Below are 16,992 nucleotides of genomic sequence, written 5' to 3'. Positions count from 1 at the left end.
CAATAACAATGCCCTGACTAAAGCCACTCGAAATCCTAGCATAGCTGTACCTCAAAGCCTCATCCCATCAGAACTCTAGCACACAAAGAATCCGTCTATAACTTGAACCATGAAAAGGATGATTTATAGCAATTGTTCCAATGCTCAGACTTAACAATTAAATTTAGTGCACCATACAGAAGAGATCTGTATGGAACTAGAAGTCATTCCCCCCCCCCCCCTCCTGAAGTGACTCAGAAAAGGTGCGCAGGATTCACATATTCACTTTCAATTCTATTTTTCCCCGCTAAAACAATGGCACCTCTGCCATTGCCAGCTTGTGTCGGCACAGTTGATCAGAACACAATTGCAGGATTACCGAGACCCTAAATTTCATACTGTAAACACATCACTTTTATTTACAGCATAGAAAGACTGTTTATGCAATCAATTCCACAGCCTTTAGTTAGCTAACGAATAAGTAAATCTTGGTAACTACTTCCAGCTATCATTCAGGAATGTACTATAGGTCTGGACTGTGTTATTAACATTTTTAAGAATGGAAAGTGCAGAGCTATTTCTGCCTTTGTTGGCAACTATACTGCTCATTTTCCACACCTGCAAACCGTGTTTTCCTTTATTTTTGCAAAGCCGTGCATTAGCAAGGCCTCTGCAAGCTTGACTCTCTATTAGCTACCTGTTTAACTAAAATGAGACACTTATATTATTCATATATAAATATAAATAAATCTATCTATCTATGCGAAAATAAATTATACCAGTAAAGTTAAGCTAAAACAGCTGCCTGAAATTGCTGCTAAAAATGAACTAATTTACTGAAGCAAATGCAGCTTCAAGAAGCTCTATACACCTCTCACATGGGCACTTTCAATGCTGATAAAAACAAGTACTGACTGCAGCGCTGATAAGGTGGTACAAAAATTGTCGCTTTAAACTGCAGGCAAAGTTTATCCTGTATAACCTAATCAAATTTCGAGAATCACAGTCAATACGGCCTAGAAGCGTTGAAGCATATTTGCACCAAAACAATAACCAGGGAGACTTTGAACGTACAGGAGAACTTAAAAAAGAAGATTCGATTATAATGTGAGCATAGACTGTTGAAGACATAAATTGCGTTAACGCAAGTTGAGCTAGTTGGTGTGCATTCATGGCTAACGAGTGCAAAAAAACGAAGACGAAGAGAAGAAGACGACAACACGACACAAGCGCTTCTGTCGTGTTGTCGTCTTCTTCTCTTCGTCTTGGTTTTTTTTGCGCTCATTAACCATCAATGTCGAGGACAACCATACTGAAGGGCTCAAAAAGCTGGAGAGGATGCACATAAATTCTTAAGCTGTGCAATTCCATTCTCTCATGGGTGCAGTAGCCAAACTTCCACTTTCGACTTCTAGCTGGTCTCACAGCATTTTAAACAGTGGCCAAGGCTCAGAAGAGCATCAGAATCTAACCTAAATGATAACACACATCCACAGCAGATTGTAAATGTTTCTGTGTTGCTGATTCTGCGTGCAAAATTAAAAGCAAAACAACTTTCCTTATTAGCGAGGGGGTTTAAACTGCTGTGTTATCACTTATAAAGCACAGTGCTGTTCCACTGTGAGAAAACCAATGGAAGCAAGAAAGCACGAGCTGATGGGCGAGTTGGTTTTGCATGGTATGATTGAAACAGCGCAAGGCCGAAGGCCAAAGAAGAGAGCAGAGAGCCCATTCCCTTCTTTTCTGTGCTCTCTTCTTTGGCCCTCGGCCTTGCGCTGTTTCAATCATACAATGGAACCAAGTGCTGTTTGCGCTATCCGCTCTAATAAAATTTCGCCAATTTCCCTTAGGTGGTGCCGTTCACTGGAAGTTAGGTTTTGGTATTTAAAGTTCGTATATGTTGGAAGTATTTAAAAACGTGAAAATGTCCAGACAGTACCCGTAAGTGTGACAGGTTGATTAGAGAAATAAATACGAATACTAAGCACGGCAGCACCCACCACTTTGCTTGAAAGGGGATGCTCCTAAAATACATCCATCTATTGATTATGTACTGTGCCTTTGAGAGAATGAAATGCTTCCATCTACTCTGAACAGCAGTAAAAAAAAAGCGTCACATTTACATTTTGTTTCCCAACATATAATGCCAGCTACATCTGATATAAAATATTTAGGGAAGAACTCGCATAATATTTGAGCAAATATGGCAACTAAATCTTTAACGAAAATAAACAACAGAAAGACAACAAACTGCAGAAGCTATCTGAAAAGCAATTGAGTGTACTGACTAGCAGCCTGTGCTTCTAGACGTTATCGGCCTGTGTTTGTCGTCCCTAATGAACATACTGCCATAACAGAAATGCGTGGTACACTGTATTTCACAACAGGAGGACACTTTTTTGTTGCAAACTGCTGTTTGTTAAGATTGTAATGTTGGAGAAGATTCTTTCATAAGCTATGACTGACTGATTTGGATGCCACATAGCCCACAGTGGGGGAACTCTCGACGAGCACTTACTCAGACATTGCAGCAGCATCGAACACTGATTTTAAAGCGAATTACCACAAGGATCAGCTTTAGTGAGCGCACAAAGTGCCGATGTGACAAGGTACATATTAGCTTCAAAGTTTATGACTCATCGATACAGATAGCTGAATACTGTGCTACTATCAAAAAGCACGTATAAAACATTGACTCTAGTTCCAGCTGATTGCAGAGGAAGGGTTAGTGAATCTGAATGGCTTGCACAGATCGGCAAAACAACCCAACATTGCTAATCTGTTAGAACAAAGCTTATATTTAGACTACATTTCATACGTAATTCAATCCTCTCAATGCGACCAAAATCTATACACGTAGCCTCCTGCAGGCTCCTGAAGTTTGTTCGTTACAAGATTTCCCGGCAGGGTTGAAAATAGAGTGCCACAAGCGGGTGATTATCGAGATTCGCCAGACTACCCTAGGTCTGGCAACATGCGCGCCATACCACCTATGCTGGTACGCAAGCAATTCAGCCTATGGTGGCGGCTGGTAAGGAGAATAAATACGAAATGCGGAGGTATAAAAATAGGTTGTGCGGTATGGTATTAGTTCTAGAAGCAAGCTCATTAAAAACCACACATGCACACCAGCAGACACATCAATTTAAAAAAAAAAAAAAGGTAAACACTGAGATCTTGACCATAATCGCAAGTAGGTGAGATTCAGAATTACAGCAGCGCCTTCATAGAAAAAGCATGACATTAAAAAAAAAGAACCTTTGCACACATGCACACAGATGGTTAAAATTTCCAATATATTACGGTGGTAATAGAACCTGCTGCATCTTTTGTGTAGTTAACAGCCCGCTAAAGGACAGTCACACATCTCTGCCCTAGTTCCCGCCAAAGTTGGAGATATTACATTACAAACAGATACGAGAGCTGAACTTGCTAAGACTCTTTTCAAGCTGACAACAATCCCTTGCACTCTTTAAAAAAAAACTTGACACGATCTCGGCATTGATGTCTCTGCATCTGAACGCTGCAAACAAGGTTGAGCTCCTGGAACCTGGGGTCATTCACGGAGGAGAGCATTCACAGATGTACTCGACAATTCACCTGGTGATTCTGCAAGGAGCTTCGCCGGCGTGAGCTGCTTCTAATCGTCGCAACTACGTCCAGTGCGGAACAAAGGGCTCTCTCACTGATTCAACAGCTGTGGCGACAATGCCTGTAGCATTTGACTGCATCACTGACAAAGCATGGATCACACCGGGGGACCAGAAGACTGAACCAGGCCACTGCCAAACCACAAGGTGTGTGCTGACTACTAGCTGCCTAACTTACAAACTCTCTGCATTTCCATAAGGTGACACAAGCGCTCATCTTTGATCTGGTGGATGTCGTCTTATAAATTCCCCGATTGCAGATGCATGGCCTGGTTCTCAAAAAACGGAGCAGCATTCTGGCTCGCTTTCTTCACACCACACCCCGTTCATGTTTCTCGATGACTGCTATAAAGGTCTCCTCTGTCGGTACCTACACAGGGTGTCGAACACAATCTAGAAAACCACAAACACCAGGGTTTGCGCTCCAGTTTGATGTAACCGGTTTAAACTGTCACACCCACTGTGGCCTTTCAGTTTTCACAGGCGAAAATTTCGTCCACACCAGTGTCACCAGCCAGCCACTCGAGTATTAGAGACTGTTGAGCACTTGGTCGAGAGTCTGGTGACATCTTGGCACAATCTTTGGTTTTGGCAGAGGAATAGGGAGAAGTTGTCGAACAGATGCATTGGCACACACTCGAACGACGAAGTGTCGGCCGCTTTTGACCGAATCCAGAGGCCGAGAACGCAGTGTCAGAAGCCCTTGTCCAAAAAACACCGTCTCACTTGAGAATTAAAGTCGCGCACAAAACCTAACGTGCGCAACGACTGCGCTTCACACTCCAAGATTTGTCGCAAACTCCATGGCACACGGATCACATTTTCTTGAAAGCTGCTTTTGTGGAGTTGGAGCACGATGAGTGCCGTAGAGTCTGTTTGCGATCGTACGGATGCAGATCTTTTGCTGAAGTGCCACTGTGGTCACGTTTCTTCAGTCATCGCGGAGGGCAGTGTCACCACTGCTGACGCTCATCACTGGTGACGTTCATCGCTGGTGACGTTCATCGCTGGTGACGCTCACCACTGGTGAACGTCACCACTGGTGAACGTCACCACTGGTGAACGTCACCACTGGTAACCATCACCACAGGTGACCATCATCACTGGTGACCATCACCACTGGTGAACGTCACCACCCTCTTGTCTCATCACCACCACGCCCTCTGGTGGCACCGGTTCACTTCCAGGTGGCCCGGCCACTGCGGGGTGACGCGGTGACCGTGCCACCACCCGCGCTGGTCGCGGAAGAGTCGGGTCGGTGTCGGGGCGTGGTGGAGGGCGACCGTCAGGAGTCGGGCGTCGGCAGCAGAGGCCTCCGCGACGAGGCCGTTGACAAGGCGGGCGACGAAGTTGCGGAGCAAGGGTTCACGTTGAGCCGGCTCCGCGCGCTGCCCACCACCAGGCTGCCGCCGGGAGAGGGCGCCACGCTTGCACCGGTGGCACCCAGTGCATTCATGTAGTCGGCCACCAAGAGGGTTACCTCGAGCACCTGCGACAACACAGTGGGTGACGGTTCACAGCAGTGCGCAAAAAAAAATTTTGTAGCAACAGCCCAATATGGTGCGTTCAGTGGAATAACGCCATCTTAGCTGGCACGGTCTGCGCACACCACACCACCCCAAACCCAAATTTCCGAGCCATACTTTTTGTTCGAAGCTGCATTAGGCCTCCTCAGTATTGTTGATTGCAGAAGCATCCTTTCACACACAGTAACATAATAGGTGCAAATCAACACGCAAGACCAGAGACTGTCTGTCTTGTCACTATGACCACATTTTAGGCCATTTTAGCCCATTTTAGGGGCTAGTTGGAAATACATTCTTGAAGGTATTGGTGAGCGCTATCACAATACGGAAAGGGACAAACACACAGGACAAAGTGTTTTCTAACAATTGTTTATACAGTTGTTAGAAAGTGCTTCGTCCTGTGTGTTCGTCCCTTTTCTGTATTTTGATAGTGCTCACCAATACCTCCAAGCACATTTTAAGGACTGTATCATTGTTCTCTCCGACATCTGTGCACTCTGCAGAAGATACGGAAAGTACGGAATACAACACAATAGAATCTCTCTGAGCTGGAAAATTAATCGTGTACTGAGCATTTCCCCTCCGCCCTGCTAGCAGGATACACACTCAGTTCTAATCTAACACTGCTATATGAAACACGCTCAAGATAGAATGCTACATTTCACTCAGCCTAGTGCCAAGTGGCAGGTATGAAACCATATGGCAGTAGCATGAGAGCAATAAGAAAACCAAGGCACCTTCATGACTACAAGTGCAAATGACACCATGTATATAGTTTTTAGCTGGTGTTTCCCAAAAGCATAAGTCTATGGGTCACTGTGGAACACTTCTATCAGAAAAGCCTTCCAAACTTGAGAGCCGGGTTACTTCTCACACTGACCATGAATTGACAGCTGTTGCTAGATGGCCACAAGTTCACTTCCTGAGTTTAGCGAACTGTGCCAGGCCACAAGTAAAAAAAAAACAATACAAAAGTACTACACGACAGTGTTGCAAGCAGCCTTCAGTTAGTAAATGACTGTATGTAAACTCCTCGCCTCGCCTCCTCCCTGCCAGTTTCGACGCCACTGATTCTACAAAGTTGCCCTCTTCCAGCCTGCCCTCCCGACCACAATCTTCCACCAATCGGTGCCCTTCCGCAGTTTCTGTTTCTTGGTCTCCACAACTCCGATCGCCTTTCTTCCGCTACACATGAATCCGCTGCCAAGCCCACCACTGCTACTGTCGCCATCACCAATGCACACTGAGGAGGAAAGCAAGATGCCCTGATGACATTTTCAAGCTTCTGTCTTTTGCGTCGCACGCCGCACTTAGTCATTTTGCCGCCAATGGCACGTGCGTTTGGATCCATGCTGCAGGCCAAGTGATTGCGTGTTAATCGGAGTGGTTCGTTACGCACGCCTCGCGTGAGCTTTTGCGATCTACAGTGATAACTGGCTCCATCAGTCTCCGGGCGAAAGTGTCTGACTTTGCCGCAGAAAGTTCTGCTTATAAAACAAGTGGAAAAAGGTGGCCGGCAGGAAACCGACATCACGAAGGAATTTGGCATGCCACTGTCTACTTTATCAACTGTATTGGAAAACAAGAAACCTGTGCTTTGAAAAGAGCTTCTCGGTGAAGAGAAAGAGGAATCGCGCCTCGAAATATCCGGAAGTGGAAGGTCCACTTCAACAGTGGCTGAAGAATGCCAGGAGTGCAAATCTCCCCATACGTGGACCTGCACTTACTGCAAAAGCCGAAGCTCTCGCCCTCCAAATGGGCCATACAGATTTCAAGTGCAGCAATGGCTGGCTGGAACGGTTCAAGAAATGACAAGGTGGGACCTCGAAGTCGGCTGTTGATGAAAGCGCAGCCGCGAACCGTGACATTGTAGACGTATGACGCCAACATCAGCTTCAAGCTCTGCTTGAAAAGTATGCAGACAAAGATGTCTACAATCCAGAGGAGGCAGTATTTTTCTACAAGATGCTACCAAATCACACGTTCACTACAGCTGCCATATTCTCATCCGGAGGAAAACAGAGCAAGAGGTGTGTCACGGTGCTGTTTGGTGCCAGTGCAACAGGCGAGGACCAGCTTCCCTTGTTGATCCCCCCAGCCACTCTTGCCTGCTCAAACCAGTGCTTCTGAAAACTTTTATTCGAGTGCTGCCACACTCACACTACGCTTGGTTGCACAATACTACATTATCCACCTTTGCATCTTCCTTACCCTGCTGTCTTGCGCAGTCATGAATGGGCAAGAAGGCACATGCATGACATGCAGCAAATGTGCAGCACAGACAATGATATAAGCAATATTAACTTTTTATATTTGTACAGTGAAAGCTCGTTAATTCAAAACTCGATAATTCGAATTTTCGGATAATTCGAACTACAGTGGAACCTCGATTATACGACGTTCAGGGGACCGCGCGAAACCGTCGTATAATCCGGGTGTCGTATAATCGAAAATCAAAGAATGCGGCCAGTGGCGCTCGGCCTTGCGCTGAAAACTGTTGACCAGCTTCAAGCCCGCGGCAAGTACGCCAATCAGATTAAAAAAGACAAAACCCAGCATTTGTTTGAAACAGATTTGCAAAAAAATCTTTATTACCGTTTAAAAAAAAATCGATAATTTTTTTTTTTTGCACCTTTGCCCAACCTCGGCGCATCAACTTTCTTTCAAGGGCTGCCACGTCCGGCAGTAGGCCGCCAACACCGTCGCGCGCGCAAGCAAAGCGCCGGTCTGCAACACGACCGACCGCGTAACTAGGAATGGGAGCGCAAACCTCTGCATCGTTGTCCACTTCCTCTTCGTAGGAAGTTTTATCATCGGGGCACATGGCATCCATTACTTCCATTACAAAAAGCGCCGTGGACGCCGCTGTCCTCGCTGTCCTCGCTTGGGCCAGCGCAGCCTCCCCGCTTATCTGTTTTTTCATCAGCGTCCCCAGGAGAGCGGCTGCCACGCTGCCTGTCTTATCTTTTCTCTTTATCTTTCCTCTGATCTTTTAACTCCTCTATCTGCACTTGGCTGCGGTGGTGGCTTGGCTCAAGCCAGTAGGCGGGCCCGTGCACTTTCCTTTTCATCCTTCTCTCAGTCGCAACAGCAACAACAACGCGCAGGCCGCGCCTCCTCAGGACTCCGACTGCACAGGCTCCACGAAAAAGAGAGCAAGTGCACTTGGCGGCCTCAGCAACGCTCTCTTCCGCGCAAAAACGGGGGTGCTTAGATTCGCATGCAAAGTTTTTTTTTTTCAGAAATTTTTTTCCGAAAATAGGGGGGTGCTTAGAATCGCGAAAATACGGTACATCCCGGCCTGCGTTTGCTGACGACCTTTTTTGACGGACGGTACGAGCCAGACGTTGTAGGAAGCGGGGTCCTTCTAAAATTTGCGTCGTGTAACCAAGGTTTTTAATGCATTGTCTCTATGGGGGTTTTGCCGGGACCGCACAAATTCGTCGTAAAATGCGGGTCGTCGCATGACCGGGGGACGTATAATCGAGGTTCCACTGTACGCTACTTGGTCCAGCCAAGCTCCATAGAGATCTGTGTATAAAAAAGCCCGTTAATTCGGAAGCGAGTCGGTTCCGCTACGGATAATTCGAACTACGCACCGCCGCGTCTGGGTGCTTGGCGCACAGCACGTGGCCAAAAAAAAAAAAAAGCACCTCCTCCGCATAGTTAGAGGCTGTGTACGTCCTAAACGAGGACAGACGATGGAACTAGATAAAACCTTGGAAGAGTGGGTAAAGCCTAAATGGCGCCATCACCGGCGCGGTGGCTGGCGGCGCCAGAGGGTAGAAGGGGTTGGCAGCCGCGGTGGCGGCTGCCTACCCTATTTTCCGCGCAACCTCCGGAACTCGCAACTAAATACTCGTTAATTTGAGCTCTGTTAATTCGAAAATATGGATAAGTACTGTCAGCGCGCTCCCAGCCAACGCCCATGAAGGCTATGACTTAGGACGGGCGCTACAAATTACATGCGAAAAACTTTTTTTTCCTTTGGGAGTGTCGTCCATGCTTCCACCCATCGGTTGCCAACGGAAGCACGCGCTCAGCCGCGATCATGACACCGGCTTTTGAGTGGCAGTAGACGGCGTCCGCTCCAATCGCCCATGGCACGATAAGGTACTGACACTGACAACGAGGCTTGCACAACCGAACAAGCGCTGGCACTCTGCCAAAGTTCGCTTCCCCCTTGCTAGAGGTAACGTCAAAAGTAAACACACCGTGATGTTATCACTGCGCAGCATCTTGGCGCGCCGCCAAGAAATGCATTGTGGACCGTGACGGTGCGAAACAGGGAAGGGAGGGGAGGGAGCGTTAACGACTGACGCTTTTTTTTTTTCAAATTCTTAGGCAAAAATCGGGGGTGGGCGAGTTCATTATGCGAGTGGGTTCGTTAGGCGAGTAAATACTGTACATATACCATAATGCAAATGGTCCTTGTCAGTTTTTTAGTGGCCATTCGATAATTTGAACATCGGATAATTCGAACTTTTTTCCCGGTCCCGTGATGTTTGAATTAACGAGCTTTTACTGTATTAAAAAAAAATCACGCTTCTCCTGTGGCACACTGAGAGTAAACACTTCGCTAAGGCAAAATCTTGGGCGAGTTAGTGGTTGTTCATTCTAAAACAGCGCAAAAAAAGACACATACAACAGGAAGAGACGTACAAACAGTGCCTGTCAGTACATCTCTTCCTGTTGTCCATGTCTTTTTTGCACTGTTTTAGAATGAGTAAACACTTCCTTAGTGCTTGGAAGCCTAATGTTACCTGGCAGTGGAAAAAGACACTTCGGTACATGAAACACAGGAACTCAGGTGCATTATATTAGGCACCACAGCCAACAGAGCTCCACTAACTGGCTGCATTCCTTCACTTCGCTATAAGAAGTGAAGTGAAATGGCGCAAGCCGCATAACGTCTTCAATTTAGGCTCCAGAGGTGGCATGCTTCATGCTGCCACTCGCAGCCTTGTTCAGTGCAATTCCGACAGCCTTGGGATGCCACTGAGTTTGCTGCAGCACTGAAAAAAAGGACTTCGTTCTTCAGAACCTGTGCAGTGCTCTCCTCCCTGGGCTCATGGTCGAGGCGACCATCGTCTCCTCCTCACCTGTGGCTTGGGCATGGCAAAGAGCAGCCGCTCTGTGCAGGGCTCCCCGGCCTCCGGGCACACGACCAGCATGAAGTCCTCCCGACAGCCGCCAAACGTCATCACACTCGAGTAGGGATGCTGCACCCACGGTTGCTGAAAGAGGCAGGCAGAGAGCAGGTCGAGATGAGCGCGTTTGCCCACCACGTGCTGGTTGCTGTTTGCTGGACCTCACAAGAAATGACATCATCATCATCAGCCTGACTACGCCCACTGCAGGGCAAAGGCCTCTCCCATGCCTCTCCAACTAACCCTGTCCTTCGCCAGTGGTGGCCACCCTCTCCCCGCAAACTTCTTGATCTCATCCACCCACCTAACTTTCTGCCGCCCCCCTGCTACGCTTGCCTTCTCTTGGAATCCACTCCGTTACCCTTAAGGAGCAGCGGTTATCTTTCCTTCGCATTACATGCCCTGCCCAAGGCCATTTCTTCCTCCTGTTTTGGACTAGGATGTAATCAACCCGCACTTGTTCCCTCAGCCACTACGCCCTCTTCCGATCTCTTAACGTTACACCTGACATTTTTTTTTCCATAGCTCGCTGCATTGTTCTTAACTTAAGCTGAACCCTCTTTGTTAGCCTCCATGTTTCTGCCCCATAGGTGAGTACCGGTCAGATACAGCTGTTGTATACTTTTCTTTTGAGGGATATTCGTAAAGTGCCATTCATGATCTGAGAGAACCTGCCAAATGCGCTCCACCCCATTCTTATTCTTCTAGTTATGACATGATTTGACCAAAAAACGCATGCAAGAAGTTACATATTAGATCCTACTGGTGTTATGAGTGACATTTATTCTACGTTCAATTGCCACTCGCGGAGTATTTCGACTCTTGAGCTGGTGCTGTGCTCTGGTGCACGCTCATCCCAAAAGAAGCCGCGCAGCACGTCCGCTGTCAACACGTAGCCATTGTTCCAAAATTCCATCACATAGATGAGCAGCTGTTCTTCCAGTTCGGGAAACTCGCACGGCTTGCCATGGAAAGCGCGCTTTTCACAGCTTGTGTTCCTCTTTTGGTTACACCATCATCGGACGCACTTCTCGGCCACGTCGAATTTCCTGCCCGCCGTACGCTTACCGTGTTCGAGAGCTAACTCCCAGCCGTGTAGCCTAAGGTGCTTGCCCATCGCGCTAAAACTGCGAAGCTTGGCGGCAGCACGCGAAAGCCACAATCACAACTATTACGGCGAATGCGCTAACACGCCACAAAAGGCTGGAGCTGGCGACACCGATGCCGATGTGAATAGCAGAAAATCGCGGCGAATAAAAACGTTGATGGTGATGATCACAGCCTCGGGCGCCATCCATAGACGGCACTTAGAAGCTCCTGTGCGCGCGCGTGGCCTCCGCAAACGGCGCAGCGCCGGAGCAGATCGCAGAGGCCATTGCGCGTGCCATGGCCGCCGCGATCTGCTCCGGCGGCGCGCCCAAAGCGCGCTTCGATCGCAATCGTATCGTTCCATATTCGGGACGAAAGACTAGGCACAGTCGAGTTCCGTGAACTCAGACTACGGTTCAAGTTCGTGCGGCGGAAGACATTCAAGAACAGTACGAATTCGAAAACACGCGAGTGCAATGTGCCGACTCGCGCAGAATTTCAGCGTCACAAGTTAGGAGGCTCCCTTTAAGCTTGAATTTCATTTTGTTTGATCAAGTTTTCGATCTCCCCTGCAGTTTGAGTTAATGAGGTTCCACTGTACACATTATATGGCAGCTTGGGTACTGGCGGCAAGTGCGAACGAGGTCCGAAAAATTGAGTGGTCAGTTGCGGTGCATCCGAAATTTCAACCGCTCTTACACGCTGGCTCTATGGGCCATGCTGCGGTGCCGCGAAAAAGTGCGAATAATCAAGCATGTCTGAAAAATCAGGCATCCGAACTTTCGGTTGTCGACTGTAATACCTTTTTTTTTCAAGTACTTTTCAATAATTGCTTTAAGTCCAGTGTATTTAATATTCTTTACTTTTATGCTTTGCCACTTTGTATCATCTTTTGTCTGCTAAATATTGTAACCCCTCCCCTCACACAATGTTCCAAGTGTGGAACCTGTGAGGTATTTGTACAAATAAATACATAAATATGAGTCCTCTGATACTCCGCTCTCACTGTTCATAGGTTTAGAGATGCCGTGCCCTGTCCGAGCTTCATTATGAACAATATATATTCTTTTGCAATCATGTGGGCTGCAGTACATAGAATCCACAGTTATTTCTGGGTGCGTCAAAAGATCTTGTTCATTGGCTGATTGTTACTGTCAGAGAAAATGTACAGTCGTCCATACATCTGTCTAGAACACTCCAACACTCTAATTGTGCATTTATGATAATTTCCGCTTTATGGCAGGCCCAACAGGGATTTTAAAGACGTGAGGAGTTAAATGAGATCCATGCGAATGCAGATAACATTTAAAAACCATAAAGCAAGTGACAGTGGTTTAAATGAAAATACGCTCCTTGTAGCAACTTTTGTAACAGCAGAAACTGCTATATTTATAGTAGCAATTTCAGATTTTGAAGGAGGAAATATGGCACTTTACAACAGATGCTAAAGCTCTTGTAGCAAAAAAAAAAAATAATTGCAATAAGCAGCAAAATTTACGCAGTTGCCAAACTCTGGCACGAGGCAATCTATTGTGAGCCTAGGACTTTAAAAAATCGAGAACGGTGGATTGCAGTTTCTTTAGCTCACTGCAAAGAACAACGCGTTTCTCAATAGCAAAGGCCACATTGCTGTCAGCGTCGCTTTGCGGTGCGGCCACACCGCACGCAGCAGTGCTGTGCAGTTCACGCGCTCACTGCAGTCCACGCTGAAGCGACGTTGTGCACAGCGTCAAGCACTGAAATGTTCGTAGGCTGCTCGCCGCGCTGCTCCGCGTAAGCCGCCCTGGCTGCCTGTCGACTGCGTTTAGTACGTCCAGCTTTTCCTCAAGGGAAAGCGCCTTCCGCTTACTCAACGCTATCACACCATCAAAGCACAATAAAGATGTTGTTGCGACTGAGAAGGATGAAAAGGAAATTGCAGGGGCCCTGCCGACTGGCTCCAGCCGAGCCACCACCGCTGTCACTTGCAGATAGAGGAGAGTTAAAAGATAAAAAGAAAGAGTGAAAGAAAAGACGCGCTGATAAGCGACCACAGCGGTGCGCCTCCTCCTCACCACCTCCCACGATAAAGATCGCGGCGTTCGGCGTGCGAGGCAGATAGCCATCTAGTGGCGGCCTCTCCAACTCGCGTGCGGCTTCTTGCAGCCAGTTCCGTAGCCAAGCCTGGCCAAGACTCGTCAAAAATCAAAATGCCGGTTGGCGCGCATTGCCCGGGCGGGTTCGGGGAGCCCGGTTGCGACGTATCATGCGGGATCGTTTCCTCGGCTACGACGTAACAGCGGGGTTTCCAATACATTGGATCCTATGGAAGCTATGCCGGGACCTGAAGAAAACGACGTAACAGCCGGGAAAACACAGCAGTGAGGAACGTAACAGCGGGGTTCTACTGTATTTGACTCGGCCTTAAAGAAACATGGCAAAGTTTAGGAAGCATCGGAAAACTGCCAGAAACCTGATATTGTTTCTGATGGTTTGTTTCATTCTAGCGGGAATTTTCATTTTGTTTTTTCCGAATGTTTCACTATCAGGTTCGCAAATCAGAAGGCATGCTCTGGAATGAGGGTGACCACGACGAGCTGACACTACATATAAAATGCACGAGAGGTTTCGAAAGTAATGAAAGAACCAAGGCCTAGCAGACCGGTAAGAGGGATTGATGTAATGTTACCTATTCCATTAAGGGGGGACATGGGTCTGTAGAGCACTTTTTTTATTTACAGACCAAATGCAATAAAACTACACAGACTTCACCAGTTTTTTCTGATGATTTCAAATATGCAATCTGTTTATTTCTAGGCCAATTAGTTCCTGAGATATTAATACATATCATGCCATTGTCTGCTCAAACAATAGAAAAAATATGGGCCACCAGAAATTTAATTTTAATACGTGGGTAGATACTACAATGTGTGAGGAATGCAACGCTGGAAGCAGTTTTCAGTTTTTTGTCCGTGTGGACAAATGGGCTTAATAGTTAGTTTCATGTGTTTCATGTGTTTTCTGGCACTGAATGTCTGGTTAACTCACTTGAAAACTAACTATTAAGCCCATTTGTCCACACGGACAAAAAGCTACAAACTGCTTCCAGCATTGCATTCCTCACACATTGTAGTATCTACCCACGTATTAAAATTAAATTTCTGGTGGCCCATTTTTTTTCTATTGTTTGAGCAGACAATGGCATGATATATATTAATATCTCAGGAACTGATTGGCCTAGAAATAAACGAATTGCATATTTGAAATCAGCAGAAAAAACTGATGAAGTCTGTGCAGTTTCATTGTATTTGGCCTGTAAATAAAAAAAAATGCTCCAAGACCCATGTCCCCCCTTAAGTCTTGCCATTGGTACCAACACCCACACAAGTCACTTGTCAGAAACGCCACGTGACTGTAGCATGCAAGCCTGGGTACAAAAGGCAAGCATATAAAGCCAGTCACACAACTGTTCGAGCCTACTTGAGAAGGCCAAGAGCTACCTAGTATTTTGGCGGGCACGGAAAAGGTTCAAGACCGATAAGTGCCCTGTGGTCAAGCTCACAGAGGACGCCTGCGTACGCCTTCCCTGATGAATCGAAGCACCGACAACAGCATCAAATATGGCTAAAACCACCACACACAAGCTGTCATCCATGACCAAGGTGCAGGCACAATCAAGCTGAAAAGGGATGTGAAGGAAATTAGCAGCAGTTTTAGATAAAACAGGGGCTCTCAGATTGGGTTTTGCAAAACCCTTGGGTTCCTTGTTTCGTTTCATGGGGTTTAACGTCCCAAAGCAACTCGGGCTATGAGGGACGCCGTAGTGGAGGGCTCCGGATAATTTCGACCACCTGGGATTCTTTGACGTACACTTACATCGCACAGTACACGGGCATCTGGAATTTCACCTCCATGGAAATGCAACCGCCGCGGCGGGGATCAAACCCGCGCATTTGGGGTCAGCAGCCGAACACCATAACCACTAAGCCCCCACAGCGGCTTCCTTGGGTACCTCAGAGTACCTTTTTGGTTTCCCCAAGCGCCTAAATCTATACACATCCCTCAATCCCAACCTCTGCTTCATTTAACCAATTTATTTTGGGACTAACCATCCAGTAACTGCTCACAGCAGACTGTTCCCACTCAACAGCCACCCAAATTAACCCTTTCAGGCGCTTTGTACACAATTGCGTAAGCTGCAAACTTACAGCTTTTTCTGAGAAACTGGAGCACTTAACAGTGATTTTATTGTTTCAATGAAATTGAGCACCCTTCTTGTCGCAAATAAGTTGTTTTTTGATACCATGTAGTGAACGCAGTAAGTAATATTTCGTACAAAAGTGAGCTAGGTAGCACTTTGTGCGCTGTTTTTGTGCGGAAAGATTTTGCCGTGAATGAAAACATCGATTGTTTTCACTCATTTTCGAGCGTAATGTGCATCTTCGAAGCACAAAGTGATTCCACGATCCCTAGGGTGTTTACCTGACACACGAGAACATTTCGATGTTACTATTTCTAAGGAATCTGACACTTTGTACGCAATTCTCCACATCATTGTAAAAACTTGCCTGCTGGTCTTTCACGCTCGAAAACCAACAAATTCCCTTTCTTGAGGTCAGAATACCTATACTACTTAGGTGAAAAAATAATTGATTTCAGTCAAAACAAAAAATGGCGCCTGAAAGGGTTAACCCAATTTTGGGCACACACTGTGGGGGGCCATGCATCTGTGTGCTCTTTTCTGTATGCATGGCAGGCGGGAAAGAAATGGAAGAAGCCAGGACACGCAGGCCTTCAAGGACCTTTTGAAAGCTGTACCATTTCCCGAGGCTAGAAAGAATCCCCGAGGTAAAACGAAAGAAAGGTGCCTGCGGGTTCGACACCTCTTGTATGGCTCAGAATACCACTTCCACTATGCCTTAAGGATGGGCAGGAGGAGCCGTCTCACCAGGGTGGTGCAGTCCAGCAGGCTGATGCCGTCCTCGGACACGGCCAGCCAGAGGCTCTGCTGCTCCTTGCTCTTCATCTGGGACAGGCAAGAGAGAGAGGGGAACAGGTGAGGATACCCTCCTACTTTTCTTAGGCCTAACGTTCAGGGTTTCTGTTACCACCACCATGCAAAATTTCCTCCTCAGCGTGCGAAGTCAGAGAGAGACCGACCTTGGCGGCAAACAGCCGTCCTCCGCACAGGGGCCACTTGCGGACACAGTTGAGGTAGATGCGCACACAGTCCTGGGCAGCCCTGCCCCGCAGGGCAGCCCACCGCTCGCCCAGGCTCTCCTGCTGGGTCCTGCACGGTGGGAGGATGATGCTCAGGCATCGTGCAGGGAATGTGGAGCAGCTGGGTGGCTTCGATGTGCATGCTAATAGCTCGAGGCAGAGTGCATTGAGTTGTTTATGTGCCGTATGCCTCCGCCAAACTGTTGCGAGCCAGCACTTGTGCATTCCCAGCCAGGGGATAAGAAAAAAAAAATCAAGGTTTTAAAGACAGAGCCCTCATAACTCAGTGAAAACTATTTGGTTTTCAGCAGTTATAATTCAACTGGTTCCAACAGGTTTTGAGAGTTTGAAAGCTTACAGTTAATACCTGGATGTACCGGACCCCCATATAGCAAAGTT

The 16,992-nt window shown here is 47.2% G+C and overlaps 1 protein-coding gene across 3 annotated transcripts in view; it reads right to left on the bottom strand.

Moving 5' to 3' along the window:
• Window positions 1-4,773: 4,773 nt before the first annotated feature.
• Window positions 4,774-16,992, bottom strand: part of LOC149327193 (uncharacterized protein CG43867) — a 96,334-nt gene continuing 84,115 nt past the window's right edge. For all 3 annotated transcript variants that reach the window (XM_089562807.1, XM_089562808.1, XM_089562809.1), the window contains 4 exons: window positions 16,534-16,663; window positions 16,322-16,399; window positions 10,258-10,392; window positions 4,774-5,118 (listed from right to left, as the gene is read on the bottom strand). In XM_089562807.1, the coding sequence (XP_089418933.1) occupies window positions 4,915-5,118; window positions 10,258-10,392; window positions 16,322-16,399; window positions 16,534-16,663 (547 nt within the window). In that variant the 3' untranslated portion in view covers window positions 4,774-4,914. The remainder of the gene's footprint in view (window positions 5,119-10,257; window positions 10,393-16,321; window positions 16,400-16,533; window positions 16,664-16,992) is intronic.

Source organism: Amblyomma mixtum, chromosome 10, assembly GCF_055824585.1.
Source record: "Amblyomma mixtum isolate Tamu chromosome 10, ASM5582458v1, whole genome shotgun sequence".
Taxonomy (NCBI): Eukaryota; Metazoa; Arthropoda; class Arachnida; order Ixodida; family Ixodidae; genus Amblyomma; species Amblyomma mixtum.
This window is presented reverse-complemented; position numbering and strand designations above follow the sequence as displayed.